Raw genomic sequence first — 17,697 nt, forward strand, 5'->3', positions numbered from 1 at the left:
AAATAATTTTTTCTAATAATTACGGGCCTCTCACAAGAATGAGTCTTAGACCATCGCCCTCCTTTGGGTGCATGCTAAGCCAACAGAGTTCATGACCGCGTTGCGTGGGTGACATTAGGGGCATCATTGTCCTCACCACTACAATAGCGGATTCTAGCAGAAGAATGAGGGAGAGATATGGTGGGCCCCATGTGAACCAATCAGATTTATGTTTTATTGTTTTTTGTATTTATTTTCATTTTTATTTAATTTAAAGGGGCTTTATCTATACTATATATAATATATGAGTGATGGACATCTTAAATTATAAGAGGTATCACTTTTGTTGCATTTTATACAACTGTACAAGTAGCAATGCATATAATTTTAAGAATGTAGGGTAAAATAGTCTTTCTCTATTCAAAAGTAATATACAATTATGGCCCTTCAACTTCAATAAAGTTTTGTTAATATATTAAATAGTTACATATTTCCCCCCTAATTATTAACCAACTACCTCACGACATTTTAACGGCCGTAACTTTTTCACACGTTAATATTTTTTCTAAAAAATTACACCATAAAAACGAACATTTTATTAACTTTTATTTGAGTATGGTATTGCTATAGTTTATTAATATTTAAAAACCTAACATGTTACATGATTACCAATTATTACCGACAATGGGTCAGACATGTTCGACTAATGGTGCTGGAACAGGTTAGGGTTGGAACATGTTAATACAAAAAGGGTTAATTTAGTTCATGTCGGGATGGGTTTAGATTGAAAGAGTTCTTGTCAAAACGGGCTTCGGGTTAACACATTTTCGGGTCGGAACATGTCCGTCAAAAAGAGTTGGGTTAAAAGTAGTTTATTTGAAATTATTGTACATTTCATATTTGCTTCTTACTTGTCGCCACCTGTTATGCGCGTTCAAGCATCAGTTACGTGGATGATATTGTTTATACATATCGGGTTGCTCGCGTATAGGCATTATGTGCCGCGCTTACCGGCACCGAATACTCGCCCGATGCCACGTTACATGCATACCACCATCGGGTTATGCACGTACCGTTGCGAGGTTACAAATGTACTACACCGGTTGCGTTTGTGCGTACACCGCCACATCGCGCGAACAGCTGGCTAGTTTCATTACACAAGTGTTATTGAGAAAGGCAATGGTGCCCCTTTACGTGGCGCAATGGAGCCACTTGAACATGATCAAACCTCATAACCGCGTAAAAGACGACCCCCATTTGAACAAGATCGGTCAAACCTCACAACCTTTTACGAAAGCAATCGCTTAAACCTACAATATTTAAGTAAATTTTAATTTATATAAATATGGGTTAGTTTTTTTTTATTAAACCAGCAGTAAAAATTAAAAAAATAAAATAAAATGATTAGCTAATGATTAAAGGGGGATTTTTTTTCCGAACTGTGATTAAAGGAAGATTAACTAAACCTCTTCCATTAAAACTCACTTCTCATCATTGTGACAACCAACTAAATTCTTTTTGACCGGTACTAAATTTGGTAGTTTCTCCTCTACCATTACTAAATAAACATAGTTTTTCTTTATGATCTATATAACCAAACTGAGTAAATCCTCAAAGTTTTATAATTATTATTTAATTAGTATCATTGAAAGCTTTGATGCCACAGAGGCTTTTAGACCATTATTTTGACCATTTATAAAATTACTTTTAGGGTTTGTTCAGAGGAGAAATTCCTAAAAGAGCCCATCCGAGAAGAGAAAGAGAAAAAATAGCCTTTAAATATTCAAGATTCCCGAAATGTCCCAACAAATTTGGACTAGGACGACACTTTGGTTTTCGTTACGACGAGATCTCTAGCCCAATTAAAAGATGACACGTGGATAAAGACTGACACAACCGTCCAATTTTTTGAAAATCTTGAGGCTTCCATCCAAATTATTTCATTAAATATTTTGCTAGAAAGCAGTCACCCCAGACGGTTTTTTTATGTGTCATAGGTAGTCCGTACAAATTCTAATCTTTTTTGTAGAAAGACGCATTTAAGAAGAATTTGTTCTTAGGAGACGATAGGATATTGGATGTTAGGGTTATGGTGGAGAAGATGATGTTGAGGAGGATGAGGACTGTCATTGACGAAAGCTTGAAGAATAAAGAGAAATGAAGATGTTTTAAGATGGGAGAAATTAACTGGAAGTTTGGTTTTAATTTTGAAGAATACTGAAGATATTAATTGGGCTTGAGGTTGACTTGCTAAGATATTGTAATATTGGTTGAAATTTCAATTGGTGTTTGATGAGGTATTCAGGAGTATTATATGGGTTAGACCTAAGAGACCAAGACATTGCTTGTAGCATTCACATTAGAGTGTCAAGAAAACAAACTTTATCTTTAATTTTTTTTAGAATATTAGTTATAGAAAATAATACAAAGCTATCTAAATCCATTTTATTAAGAAACAAAACTAATAAATGGTAGGGACAAAGTTAATTTTATTTTTTACAAAAATAGTGTTTATATATATATATATATATATATATATATATTGATAAAGGATCCAATACAATAATCCTTAATCGTACATTACGTACGCGACTCGTATCGCCGTCGATTTCAAATAACACATGGTGGCAATACTGTAATTTTCATCAAATCTGATCCACTGCTCCCATCAATTCCGTCCACCTTTACCATGACCGTTCTGCAATCTGTCACCATCCAACGATTCTGCCCACAATCCACCATCCAATGATTCCGTTCACCGTACACCATCTTCCTCCGTCACGACTTGTTCACAGGTCAGTTGATAAAATTGACCAATTGAAATTGAAATTGTTGAACTAATTGATCAATTAAACTTTGAAATTGGTCCAATTAATCATCAATTTGAAGTTTCAATTGATCAGTTTTGAGTTTTGAGTGATGCGTTTTAACTGAACGTTTAAGTTTTAAGCCTGAACGTGTAAAGGTTAAAGGCTGAACGTTTAAAGATGGGAATTTGGCTTGAACGTTTAAAGTTTTTTGCTTAAACTTTTTAAGTTATTTTGCCAGAACGTTTAAAGGTTTAACCTTGAACGTTTAAAGGGTGGGAATTTAGCTTGAACTTCTAAACCTTTTGTTAGAACTTCTAAAGTTTTGGTATTGAACTTTTAAAGTTTTTGTTAGAACTTCTAAACCTTTTTGTTAGAACTTCTAAAGTTTTGGTATAGAACTTCTAAACTTGAACGTTTAAAGGTGTTCATTTTTTGTCAGAACGTTTAACTGTACAGTGTCTTCAGTTTTGTTTAACATCCACCCGGGTTTTAGTCCCACTGTGTGTTACGTCGCTCTTGTGGTGGCACAACGACTGTCAGGTGACCGGCGGTGTAGTTTCCCGGGGGAACGCCCAAGCCAAACTCTAAAGAGAACGTGGGCCCGGCTAAGACAACATAGTCTAGCCAGAGTGAGACAACGGGACTCTCTAAATTGGAAAGTACGGTGCCTAATACACAAGAAAATCTTCGTTCTAAAATAACATAAAGAATGTAGCGGAGGATTCAAAAGCAGCAACTACCAATACGCTCGATTAGTCCTACAATCATGTGATTTATGTATTCTTTCATAATAGGCTAATCAGGCACCGAGAAAAATAAATGGACCAATTCAATAGGACATAATTACCTATGTGGTCCTTTTACACCAAAATACAACGATTTAAGAGGTGTTTGGGATTGCTTATTTTACTATACTTATGACTTATAACTTTTTAGAAAAGTTATAAGGTGTTTGGATAAGTTAAAAGTCGTGAGAGGAATAAATCATAAGGAGGTTCAAATAAGGAATCCGAAACACCCCCTTATTATGATTATATGGAATATCACGTATTTGATGTGTTTAATCGAAAATATTTACACACATCAAAGAACTCATAAGGAACCAAACGGCAATGACAATAAAATTGAAACTAACCGATGTAGCGGATAAACAAAAAGAACTAATAAAACTAAAAAAAAAATGTTTATGGTACTAACCATGGATATTAATCTTATAACATTATAATGTTTACTATATGTTAACAAATATTATAGTTTTTTTTATCAAATTGAAAGGAAATGGGGATAAAAAAAGGGATTTAAAACTTAAAAAGAATTATGAATTAGTGCCAGTACCTCTCACCTGGATGAGGGTTTAATAGAGAAGTATGATTATGTTTTGTCGATTGGATCAAAACAGTTAAAAAATAAAATACCACATGGGCAAAAACACGAGTTTTCTCTATTTTTAGGTTTCATTCGATACCATAAAAGACGTTGTTAATACCGATAGAGTTCATGTTAACTCGTTACTACAACATTTAGGTTTTACCAACCAAATTTATCGTGTAATGCAGGGGTAGATTGCTAGTTTATATATTCAGATTTCAAAATATCTTATCTTAACTAAACATTAGGAAAAAGTAATTATATTTTTTATGACAACAATAAAATATTGATATGCAAACTAACATCCAAAACTCCGTGTGTGTATATATATATATATATATATATATATAACTGTATCTACTCTGCTCAATAACGCAGGCTGCTACCGAATTGAAGAAGAAATTAGAAACGTGAATTATATATTAGGTATGCAATCCGATCTCTAATTATTAGTTTCGTATTTTTATTATTATCTTTTTAGCAGGATTTAAACTGTTTACGGTGTTGAAATAGTTGAGTTTTTAGTTGGATTCATGTGTTTTGATTGATGATCGTTAACTATTTGTTGTTGATGATATCCGAAGTACTGAGTACGTACCAGTACACCGAACAGAGTTGGTGCATGTACAAAGTATTCGTTTTTTCTGTTTCAGAATTGGCACAATTCGGTTTTGATATTTTTCAGTGGTACTGGTACTATTCGATAGCGAACCAAAAAGTTCATTAGGGTTTTTGGTTACGGTTTTACGCGTTAATTTATTGGTATTTTTTGGTACAGTACTGGTTACATATTGATTGTTCTTCAAACAAATCGATCTATTTTCCGTTCTAAATTCATAATGTAACTTTTAATGTGTTTGTGTTAAATGTTGTTTCATGCAAAGCAACCTAACAAACATGAGAATACGTGTCTTGACAACCTACACATGTTTATACCGTTTACATTTAATACTCTTGGTTTCATTACGTCTACACCTAAAAATTTTATGATTTCAAAATCTATGAATATAATTCTAAAACGACTTACTTTTTCGATTTCACTTTTTTTAAAAAGAAATAAAGTTTAACAGCAATAAAAAAGCTTATAACGTCTTTTAATATGCATAAACGTTTTCTTCCATTAGACTTGTTCAAACATTATATTAAATTAACGAGCAGCCTTACACCATAGCCCACTTTCAGAATTTTTTTATTGCACGTCATTGGCCCACAACTTTGAATATAAGAAAACTTTAAGCACACGAAGTAATATTTTCTTATGTGAATTTGACTATTTCTCTCCAAGTCGTTATCTAATTCCTAGATAAAATCATATCACATAGGAGAAAAAATCAAGCAATAATGAATAATGAAGTTTCTAAGCAAAAGGTGATTTGCTTAGCGAGTTAGCGGTACCAAAGTGTGAAATAAAACTTTGTGTGATTTAGAAGTAGAGTTAAAATGTGATAGTCGTCTTTCTAAAAAGTAGTTTTTGGAAAATGCTACTTCATATATTTATTAATTATAAATTAGTACACTTTCGGTACATAACTTGCTAAAATTTTGTATAATATTTATAAATTAGTACACTTTCTATACATAATTTCTTAAAATTTTATATAAAATTAAGAACTAGATAATATCCAAAGGCTTGTAGCAAGGCTTGTAACTAGATAATATACAAGTAATTTAAAGTAAAAAAATATACACAAATGGTCATGTTGTTCTACCCCTATGTGAACTTAGCTCTTAGGGAAATTTAAGAATTTAAGATTTGTGTCTTTATCTAACATTTTTTCTTTCTGTGGTATGCCACTAGTTAAAAACTTAATATTAGGAATGAGTATGAAAACAACTTCAAAAACTTTTGACTTTTAAGAATGAAAAGTTTACAATAAATATTTATGTGCTTTGTATCTCATTAATCATATTTCAGCTACACCTAGATACTCAAACAAGTGTAACATGTACTTGAAGATGAAGAAATCAACACATACAACTCTGATTTTCATCACTTTGATAATAATCCCACTACTAGTATCTAAATCTAACGGAGATGCTAGAACCCAAATCATTAAAATCCAATGTGATGGAGGACTATTCGAAAATGGTACGCAATTTATCGAAAACTTTGTTCATGCTGCGACAATAGCTACCACTGATATTCAGACTTCACATATCTCAACGGTAGTTGTAGGTAGTGGGCCTAACAAGGCCCATCTACTCACCCAATGCTACCGGGATCTCTCTTCGCAAGATTGTCTCATATGTTATGCCCAGTTACGTACTTATATCCCCAGTTGCTACCCGCAAACTGGGTCCCGTGTTTATCTCGACGGGTGCTTTATGCGACTTCAAAACTATACTTTTTTTGAGGAGTATACGGGCCCGAATGATACTACGATTTGTGGGAATACAACACAAAAGAGTATGTTGTTTCAAGAGTCAACAAGTCGGGCGGTGGTCAACGCTGTATCGCGTGCGTTAAGAAATAGTGATTATTTTGCTAGGGAAGAAATATTGGTGTCAGGTAGTAATGACTCGGTTTATGTGTTGGCGGAATGTTGGGAGACTTTGAGCCCGAGTTCTTGTAAGGCGTGTTTAGAGAATTCATCGTCGTCGATAACAAAGTGTTTACCATGGTCCGAGGGTCGTGTGTTGAATACGGGGTGTTTTATGAGGTATTCGGATACAAATTTTCTTAATCCCATACCAACTACAAGAAGATCTAGCAATAGCAATAAAGGTAATTATGATTATCTTGAATCAAACTATAGAATTAGAGGTGATAAAAAGGAATTAGATGAAGAGTATGTGAGTTTAACAATGGTCTATTTAATTAACTAAAAAATGGTTTTTGAGGTTTAAACATAAAAGTTACATTTGGTGTATTTTGACCCATTTTATTTTTCTTTTTAACCAGTCAAAGATAACTATTACTTGAATGAGACCATTAAATGGATTATAAGTGACTTGAAACTACTCTATTTAGAAATCAACAAAACTTGCATTTTGATAATTGGGATCACACTTATTTGAGCAATTAATAATCTAATTATTCATTTGATTAAAAGTGGAAGTTAAATTTTTAACAATTTGGTAGTGAGTTTAACTTTTAACTAATATTGGAGTGATGGTTAATATTTGATAAAGTTTAGGACCCAAATATAGTTTAATTTTTATAAAATTATACCTTAATCTTATAAATTGATCAGTTTTCACTCCAAAGTATTAAAGAAATTAGGAAAGTTCATAAAATCATTAAAAGAAACATAACAAAAACAAAGTAACCAAAAACATGGTGCTTGGAAGAGAAATGTATTTACATATTAACTTGAGATAACATAATTCAACAAGATGAAAGCTTACATACATGTCTCTAATAAAATATTTATATCCACTGAGTGTTTTGCAGGGAGGATAATAGGTATTGTAGTTTCTGTTTTTAGTTCTGTGGTGGTTCTCGCGGTTGCTTTCCAGATTGTTTTATACATTAAGAAACACAGATACATAAAGCACAGGAGAAATGGTATAACAATATCCATCTTGTGTTAGAACCATCGAAACGAACAAACAATTTAATCATTGGACTAAATTTTTCAGGTTCTTATGATGCTGAGGAAATGGTAAAGACTCTTAATGACATAAGCTTGAACTTTAAATACTCCACTATTGAAAAAGCTACGGAAAATTGGAATGAATCCAATAAGCTGGGACAAGGAGGATATGGGACCGTATACAAGGTAATGCATTGTATAATACAACCACATGAATTAGAATTAGTGTTGCTTAAGCTCAGGCTTGGGAACTCGTATATTCTGAGCGAGCTAGAATTTGAGTTTGAGTTTGGCTCTAACAAGGCTCAAACATTTATAAATACTTTCATAAGATTGAAACAATAATGAAACTTAAGTGGAATTTCTTAACAATGAGATTTGTCTCAGGGGGTTCTTTCAGATGGGCGAGAAATAGCTGTGAAAAGGCTTTTCCTCAACAATAGATTCAGAGCAACAGATTTCTATAACGAAGTGAACATAATTAGCAGTGTTGAACACAAAAATCTGGTTAGGCTATTAGGATGCAGTTGTTCAGGGCCCGAGAGCATTCTTGTGTATGAATATTTACCCAACATGAGTCTTGATCTCTTCATTTTTGGTAATTTCAAAAACTCTTGTGTCAACTTAGTAATCTGATGATTATCAATGTAAACTTATTACTAAGGGTGACCATGGGTTGGATAGGTATCATAGGTTATTGGCTAAACCAAACCTATAACCACTGTTCGGTTTTTAAATTTTTGTAGCCGATCGGTTTCAGTGATTTATGGTTTGGTTAATTCAAATATTCGAAAAGATGGTTTGGTGTTGTTGATCGCAAACAATAAAAACATTTATACTTTTGGTTAAATATAAGGAAGAATAAATGACAACTAATATGCTATTTATAAAAATGCATGATAAAGTTTTTCTGACATATAGCGTCTTACTAATTTACATACAAAAAAAAAGTTAATGTAAATTTTGGTTTTATAGTCCGTACTTCAGTTATTTATACACATATAACCATAAGCGAACCTTGAAATCAGTTTCAAAAAACTTACTAGTCGAACCACCGATTTCCCAGTTCTGTTTTATTCAGTTGCTGTTCGGTTATTTGGTCTTTATGCTCACTGTTACTTGTTACAGATGAAATTGAAGGCAGGGAGTTAAGCTGGGAGAAGAGATTTAATATTATAATTGGTATATCAGAAGGTCTGGTTTACCTTCATAAAAATACCAAAAACCGGATTATTCACAGAGACATTAAAGCTTCTAATATCTTATTAGACTTGAGATTTCGTCCCAAAATAGCTTATTTTGGGCTGGCGAGATCTTTTCAAGATGATAAAAGCCACATAAGCACCGCGATTGTAGGAACACTGTAAGCACCTTAATTTCATCTTTAAAAAAATTAAATTTAAATTAGCAAGCTAACTTTTAATTTTCTATTTTCAACATAATTAGTGGATATATGGCTCAAGAGTATCTAGCCCGTGGTCATTTAACTGAAAAGACAGATGTGTATAGCTTTGGTGTGTTACTTTTGGAGGTTGTTACTGGACTAGCAAACAACATAAGCAAAACTACCGAATATACTGACAATTTAGTGTCCATGGTAAGTATAGAAACTTCACCTCACACCATAAGTGGCTCACACTTTCTAGTAAATATTTGTGACTATAACCACATCTGTAAACAAACCAAATGTTTTTGAGAAATGTTAAACGGGAAGCTCATCTACGTTCATGATTGTGATTTTTTTTCGTTTAATTAAACTAACGAACATGAGCACATACCCCATTGCTTATTTACATTCGTGAACATTCGCATATGTTTGTTCATCTACTTTCACTCATTTATTTTCATTACATACTCATTTGAATTAGTTATTAGCAAAACTAGTTGGCCCATCGTGCATAAGTCCAATCAAACTTTATAACCAACCTGATTGATTATAATATATTCAATTTTCGTGTGATATTTATGAATATACAGGCATGGAAACATTTCAAGCAAGGTAGAGTGGAGGAAATATTTGACCCAAACTTAATGATGCATATTCAGCCCAACATAAAGTTCCAAAAAGAGGCCATAAAAGTGGTACACGTGGCACTACTTTGCATCCAGGAAGCTCCATCTCTAAGACCGTCCATGTCAGCAGCACTTAAAATGTTAGCAGTAAATGATGAACCTTTACCTGCCCCTTCCAATCCCCCTTTTATAGATGAAGAAGGAACCATGGAATTTAATAACATCACACAAAAGTTACTCAATAACTTCAATGGTGATGATTCTAGCTCATGGTCCCATATCCGTTCCTGAACATATATAAATAAATTTGATGAAATTTTTAAAAATATAATTCAAGATTATGAAGTTTGTTATTAGAGTTGGTTGTTAAGTTCATGTTAGCACACAAAACAATATGTGGAAAAAAATAAGTTGGAGGGTTGTTCTAGGAAAAGGAAGCAAGATAAGGGGGTTATTCAAATAACTCTAAAAAACCTCGGAATTAACTCGCTTGGAATTAACTCGGTTGTCGATGAGACCATGCCGGCTTGGTTTGTAAACAATCTGAGTTCAAGCTTGAACCTGCCTCCGCTTGGTTAGGCTCGTTTAAGTTAAACATAAGTTTTAATGTTTATATCCAAGTTCATCATATTCCTTACTCTTTCTCAACCCAGATCCAACCTTAATTTTTACAGCCCGAGGGCCCAACTCCAAAGTTACCACACTAACGGGTTGTTTGGTTCATTCATATTTGAATAGGTCATATCTGAATGAGCCGATGTCCCATTCAGCAACAACATTAAGTCTAAATGATTCAGACCTAGTTTTAACCATTCAGATGTTTTTCTGTTTGGAACCAAGCAGCCTTAATGAATCAATCGGATGTAATGGTTCCACTCAGATGTAAACAAACAACCCCTAAGAGCATCCACAACACATAACATCCTGGAGGTTTGTGGAAAGGACGGACGAGAGAATTGGATATGGGCTACGGTGTGGAGGTTTTTCACATGCCACTCCCACTCTCTCTCTCACACACACACACGCACACATATATACACCATTATCATATTTTTATAATGGGGTTGTGGAGGTTTGATGTTGTGGAAAAAAATGAGGGTTTTGAAAAAAGTTTGTAATATGATGTGGCGCTGATGTGGGGCTAATGTGTCTGTTTGTGGAGTTCTAGCGTTGTGGATTCTGTGAGAAATGACGTGGTTTCTTTTTTAGTTATTTGGTTGATTTGGTGACCTAGTATTCAATTTCTTAGGTGAATTGTTGAAGATTTGACAATGTACATATTATGCATTAATTTTAACTTTATTTTAAACTTAAGTTATGTAAGCTATACATTCGGTAGGGTAGTTTGTTTTAATCTTGAAATGTTGATCGTGCTTATTTTGTAAAGATCTATATGTTTTTAAAACTTCTATTTTTCTTTTTGTTAATTTAGAATGTCTTCTCACATATATTAAATTGATGGAATCGAGATTCTAGGTAATGATCATTTTGAGTTAGGGTTAATCAAATAGCTCGAAACTCACTCACTTGAAAAAAGCTCGGTAATTGCCCGCTCAAAATTGACTTTATTTGACTTACGAGAGGTTGTTTTTATTTTTATATCACTCTTTTTAAAACCATATGTTATAGGTAAAAAATGCGGATTCGTTGTAAATGGAACCATATATGTATATCATGACTATTATCTGTAAACGTTCACTTAATAGTTTATGAATGAGTAACAAAACTTGTGTTGCGGTGGCACAATGACATGTGTTGGTTAAATTATTAGGACATCAACACTGAATCAAAAAATTAATTTGTGAATCCCGAAAACAATATCATCACTCGTAAATTGACGTTTGCATAACATGTATAAAAACATGTGTTGTTACCACGAGTGGATGCACTACTGGCTACCGCCACATGTTCATTTGACTAGTGGTTGTGATTGGTTCATGAATAAAGTAAAAAGAAAACAATGTTTAACTAATAATTATAAACTTTGTTAGCTAAAGCCTCTTCACTACTTATGATTATATGGCGGTGACGTGGCAATAATGGTTAAGTAACCCCCTCCACATTTGGTCTTAGGAGTAGAGCTAGTGAGAGTGTGTAATTAAGAAGCAAGTAATAACCAAAAAACTTGTAATCTAACGGTACCAAGGTGCTTGAAATTTGAAAATTTGTCTCGTGATAGACAAATATATAGATTTAGCGGTAAGTTTAGAGTGGTACTAAAAAAAAGAAAAAAATAATCATTTAATAGACTTTTGCTTATAAGAACCATTTAATGGACTTTTGCTAACAAAAAGAACCTTTTAATAGACTTTTGCCAACTTAAAAGTACAATCAACTTTTTTTCTACTTTGGCTACTAAATGATGATGTAATTTGTGTGTTTTTCTACTTTTATTTTTCCTGTGAAATGCTACTAATTAATATTGTGTGTAAAAACAACTTTAAAGCTTTTGACTATTGAGAATAAATAATTGTGTTTTGTATCTCATTAATCATATTTCAGCTACAAGTACATACACAAGTGTAACATGTGCTAGAAGATGAAGAAATCAACACATACAACTTTTATATTCATCACTTTGATCTTAATCCTACTACTAGTATCTAAATCCCATGGAGATGCTAGAACCCAAGTCATCAAAATCCGCTGCGATGGAGGACTTTTTGAAAACCGTACCCAATTCGTTGAAAACTTTGTTCGTGCAACGACAATAACTACCACTGATTTGCAGACTTCACATGTCTCAACAGTAACGGTAGGTAGTGGGCCCAACAAGTTCTATTTACTCACCCAATGCTACCAGGATCTCTCTACACCAGATTGCCTCATGTGCTATGCGCAGTTACAAACTTATTTCCCGAATTGCTACCCGCAAAACGGGGGGCGCATTTATCTTGACGGGTGTTTTATGCGACTCGAAAACTATACTTTCTTTGAGGGGTATACAGGCCCGGATGATAATATAATTTGTGGGAATACAACGCAAAAGAGTGAGTTGTTTCAAGAGTCAACAAGTCGGTCGGTGGTCAATGCTATGTCGGGTGCATTAAGAAATAGTGATTATTTTGCTAGGGAAGAGATGTTGGTGTCAGGCAGTAATGACTCGGTTTATGTGTTAGCGGAATGTTGGGAAACTTTGAGCTCGAGTTCTTGTAGGGCGTGTTTGGAGAATGCATCGTTGTCGATAACAAAGTGTTTGCCATGGTCTGAGGGTCGTGTATTGAATACGGGGTGTTTTATGAGGTATTCGGATACAAATTTTCTTAATCCCGTACCAATCACAAGCAGATCTAGCAATAGCAATCGAGGTAATAATGGTTATATTGAATCAAACTATAGAACTAGTGTGCAATTAATAAATATATAGTATGCTATTTTAGTAATGGCCTATTTTGTTAACTAAAAATTGATTTATTGAGGTTTTAACATAAAAGGTTACATTTGACTTGCAACTAGCTTTTCCTTCTTTAGACCGGTCAAAGATAACATATAACTTGTTTGTGAAATATAATCTGTTTACCTGCCACTTTATTGTAATCTTTTGTAATTTATCAAGCTAATTAAGGTAACCTTGCTACTTGAATGAAACCATTAAATGTCAACTTGCAGGGAGGATAATCAGTGGCGGATCCAGGAATTTTTTTTGGGTGGTTCACTACTTTTATATGTTTCAATTTCACCGAGTCGGGTATATAAAATTTCGGGTCGGTTTGAGGTTCGGGTCGGTTCGATGGTTCGGGAAAATACCTCTTCATATTCAAAATACCTCTTCATATTCAAAATACCTTTTATATGATCCAAGGTTCGATGGTTCACTTTGATAATATCTCTTCATATTCAAAATACCTACAAATCAACAATTTCAAACTAACAAATTTAAAACTAAGAAACTAACAAAAACTAACAAACTAACAAATTAAAACCAATAATCATTAAGGCTTTATTTGAAATAAATAAAAAAAATAAAGGTATTCACATAAGTTTATTTAGTGAAATAAATAAAAAATAAAGTTACAATTACAAATATCAAAACAAATTTTCACTCAGACAAATCGTCGAACAGGTGGAGGGCATCCCTGGATTCGGGAATCGTCATAAGAATTAAGAAGGACTGGCCGACTGGGTTGGATCAATTAAATAAAATGAATCATACAAGAAGCAAAAAAATACCTACAAGGAGCAGTGACTAGTGAGCAGGCAAAGGACACCAGTCTGCAGCGACGGACGACGGTGTGGACAACCGGGTTTAGTTTGGTCAATATCGGTTTTTGTTGGAATTGATTTTTATGGGGGCAAGGATTGGTTCAGGGGTTTGAAACCAGTTCGGTTTACCGTTTACGTGTGACTGATTCAATCAGAGGCGGAGGCGGACGGCGGTGTGCCGGTGCCGGAGACTGGAGTGGCTGAGCTGAGGGTGGACTGTGGAGTGGTGGACAGAGGACAGAGGCGCTGCAGCTGCTGAGTGAGCTGCTTGCCTGCTTTGCTTATGTTATAACTTATAAAAAACCCTAACAGGCTAACATCGGACTTAGGGTAACTTAGTAAAAAAAAAAAAAAAAAAAAACTGTTAAAAACTGGAATTGAACTTGCAACCTCCGGGTTACAAAACCCACAAACTACCAGCCGGGCATGCACTTTATATGTTTTTAAAATGGTTCCTGTATAATTTATAAGGTGGTTCCTTTATTATTTTCTATATATAAATACACTATAATTTCGAAACTCGGGTGGTTCCGCGGAACCACCCATTTGTATGCTGGATCCGCCCATGAGGATAATAGCTATTGTAGTTTCTGTTTTTAGTTCTGTGGTGGTTCTCGGGGTTGCTTTGGTGATTGTTTTATACATCACGAAACGCAGATATATACAGCGCAGGAGAAATGGTATAACAATATCCATCTTGTTTTAGAAACCGCAAAACAAATAGATTATTGATTGAATCAAAACTTTCAGGTTCTTATGATGTTGAGGAAATGGTAAAGACTCTTAATGACATAAGCTTGAACTTCAAATACTCCACTATTGAAAAAGCTACGGGAAATTGGGATGAAATCAATAAGCTTGGACAAGGAGGATATGGGACTGTGTACAAGGTAATACATTGTATAATACAACCACATGAATTATGGTTGCTTAACAAGCGATCTAAGCCCGCTTTAGCTCAAGCTCGGGATCTTGTTTACTTTTAACAAGCTGAAATTTGAGATTGGGTTTGGCTCTAGTAAAGCTCAAACATTTATAAATAATTTTATAAGATTGAAACAATAATGAAACTTCAGTGGATTCTTTTTAAAAAAAATACGCGAATTTGTTGGATTATTATTGAAACATGTGAACTAACTATTTCATGATTTTATCCCTAATATATAAAATCTTAACAATGAAATTTGTCTCATGGGATTCTTTCAGATGGACGAGAGATAGCTGTGAAAAGGCTTTTCCTCAACAACAGACTTAGAGCAGCAGATTTCTACAATGAAGTGAACATAATTAGCAGTGTTGAACACAAAAATCTGGTTAGGCTGTTAGGATGCAGCTGTTCAGGGCCCGAGAGTATTCTTGTATATGAATATGTACCTAACATGAGTCTCGACCTCTTCATTTTTGGTAATCTCAAACACTCTAGTGAAAATGTGAACTTGTTACTAGGAGTGAGAATGAGTTATATAAGTAATGGGCTAAAATCAAGCATATTACCAATTTTTTGGTTTTTAGATTTTTGTAACCAATTGGTTTTGGTAATTCATGGTTTTGTTAATTCGGTTATTGGAAAAGATGGTTTGGTATGTTATTCGCCAGCGTTGGACATGCGTGGATTAAATCTAAGTTTAAATAATAATATCGATTATATATTTGGTTAAGTATAACGAAGAATAAACAACCAACATGCTATCTTATAAAAAAAATTATAAGAAAATTGTTACACATAGCGCATTATTTATTTCTGAAAAAAAATATGTAAATGTTGGTTATATAGTCTGTAATTCGGTTATTTATACACGTAACCATAAACGATCCAATCAGTTAAGTTTTTTCAGCTATGGTTCAGTTATTTGATTTTTATGCTCAGCGTTACTTGTTACAGATGAAACTAAAGGCAGGGGATTAAGCTGGGAGAAGAGATTTAAGATTATAATCGGTATAGCAGAAGGTCTGGTTTACCTTCATGAAAATACCAAGAACCGGATTATTCACAGGGATATTAAAGCTTCTAATATCTTATTAGACTTAAGGTTTCGTCCCAAAATCGCTGATTTTGGGTTGGCTAGATCTTTCCAAGATGATAAAAGCCACATCAGCACCGCCATTGCAGGAAAACTGTAAGTACCTTAAATTCATCTATAAAAAATATTTAAATTTAAATTAGCAAGCTAACTTTTTTATTTTCAACATAATTAGTGGATATATGGCTCAAGAGTATCTTGCCCATGGTCATTTAACTGAAAAGACAGATGTGTATAGCTTTGGTGTGTTACTTTTGGAGGTGGTTACCGGAGTATCAAACAACATAAGCAAAGCTACTAAATATGAATATACTGACAACTTAGTATCTACGGTAAGTATTGAAACATCACCTCACACCATAAATGGCTCACACTTTCTAGTAAATATTTGTGATCATAACCAGTTCTGTAAACAAACCCAACGTCCTTGAGAACTATTAAACGTTAAGTCCACTTACGTTAATGAATGTGAAGAATTTTTTGTCATTGAATTAAATGAACTAATATGAACACGTCCCATTTGCTTATTAACATTCGTGAACGTTCGTTTATGTGTGTTCATCTACCTTCACTCATCTATTTTCATTTATATACTCATTTGAATTAGTTATTAGCAACACTAGTTGGCCCATCGTGCAATCGGGCATAAGTCTAATAAAACTTTATAATCGAACCTTGATATTCGAGTAACAAGTGAATCAACACTTTTTTTCTTTGGTTATTTTCGTTTATTTACACTCGTTTATTATCATTTTGAATGTTACAGAACGAACACGAACACAACAAGAAAACCCTTTCCTTTTAAGTGTTTGTGCCCATTTGTTTGACTCGTTGACAACCTTCGTCAATTTTGACATGTTTATTTATTAATGGATTGGTTTGAATTATACATTATTTATAAAGTTTTTATTAGTTAAACTTTACTCGACCCATTCTGATATATTCATTTCGTGTGTTATCAATGGATAAACAGGCATGGAAGCATTTCAAGCAAAGTAGAGTGGAGGATATATTTGACCCAAACTTAATGATGCATATTCATCCCAACATAAAGTTCCAAAAGGAGGCCATAAAAGTGGTACACGTGACACTACTTTGCATCCAGGAGGCTCCATCTTTAAGACCATCCATGTCAGCAACACTAAAAATGTTAGCAGTAAATGATGAACCTTTGCCTGCACCCTCTATTCCCCCTTTTATAGATGAAGAAGGAACCATGGAGCTTAATAACATCACACAAAAGTTACTCAATAGCTTTAACGGTGATGATTCTAGCTCACCCTCTCATATCTGTTTCTGAATCTATATTAAAAATGTGATGAAATTATTAAAGGTTATTGTTAAAACTATCGATTGAAGATTATGAAATTGTTATTAAAGTTCATGTTGTGTACACAACATGATATGTGAAAAAAATAAGTTGGAGGGTTGTTCTAGAAAAAGGAAGCAAACTAAGGGGATTAGAGTGGAAACCGGAGGACTAAAGCTCGGAAATAGCTCGCTTGAAATTAACTAACTCGTTTGTAGATGAGATTGTGTCGACTTGGTTTGTAAACAATATGAGCTCAGGCTTGAACTTGTCTCCGCTTGGTTAGGCTCGGCTCATTTAAGTTAGCACAAAATTGGTTTCAATTTTCCTATTCTAGCCCATACTCTCTCACCCCGGACTTTACAACCTAAGTGTCCAGCCCGGGTATATACGGCCCAAGTGCCCAACCCAAAGATACCATACTAATAATATAGTTTCTTTCTTAATGATTCTGTTGA

General features: G+C 33.9%; 1 protein-coding gene and 1 pseudogene across 2 annotated transcripts; both read left to right on the forward strand.

The window, feature by feature from the left end:
* Positions 1-5,940: 5,940 nt before the first annotated feature.
* Positions 5,941-10,003, forward strand: LOC143544965 (cysteine-rich receptor-like protein kinase 2). Its single transcript, XM_077036935.1, has 7 exons — positions 5,941-6,882; positions 7,552-7,665; positions 7,740-7,879; positions 8,081-8,291; positions 8,822-9,056; positions 9,140-9,290; positions 9,671-10,003. The coding sequence occupies exons 1-7, from the start codon at positions 6,102-6,104 to the stop codon at positions 9,995-9,997; spliced, it is 1,959 nt and encodes a 652-aa protein (XP_076893050.1). The 5' UTR covers positions 5,941-6,101; the 3' UTR covers positions 9,998-10,003.
* A 2,230-nt stretch (positions 10,004-12,233) lies between these two features.
* On the forward strand, positions 12,234-17,260 carry LOC143544967 (cysteine-rich receptor-like protein kinase 2; annotated as a pseudogene). Its single transcript, XR_013137346.1, has 8 exons — positions 12,234-13,014; positions 13,316-13,327; positions 14,488-14,589; positions 14,660-14,799; positions 15,103-15,313; positions 15,792-16,026; positions 16,106-16,262; positions 16,904-17,260. The product of XR_013137346.1 is annotated as a cysteine-rich receptor-like protein kinase 2 (transcript).
* The last annotated feature ends 437 nt before the right edge of the window (positions 17,261-17,697 follow it).

Source organism: Bidens hawaiensis, unplaced genomic scaffold (assembly GCF_021521415.1).
Source record: "Bidens hawaiensis isolate Kalapana, Puna unplaced genomic scaffold, B.hawaiensis_p1.1 tig00013805_1, whole genome shotgun sequence".
Lineage (NCBI taxonomy): Eukaryota > Viridiplantae > Streptophyta > Magnoliopsida > Asterales > Asteraceae > Bidens > Bidens hawaiensis.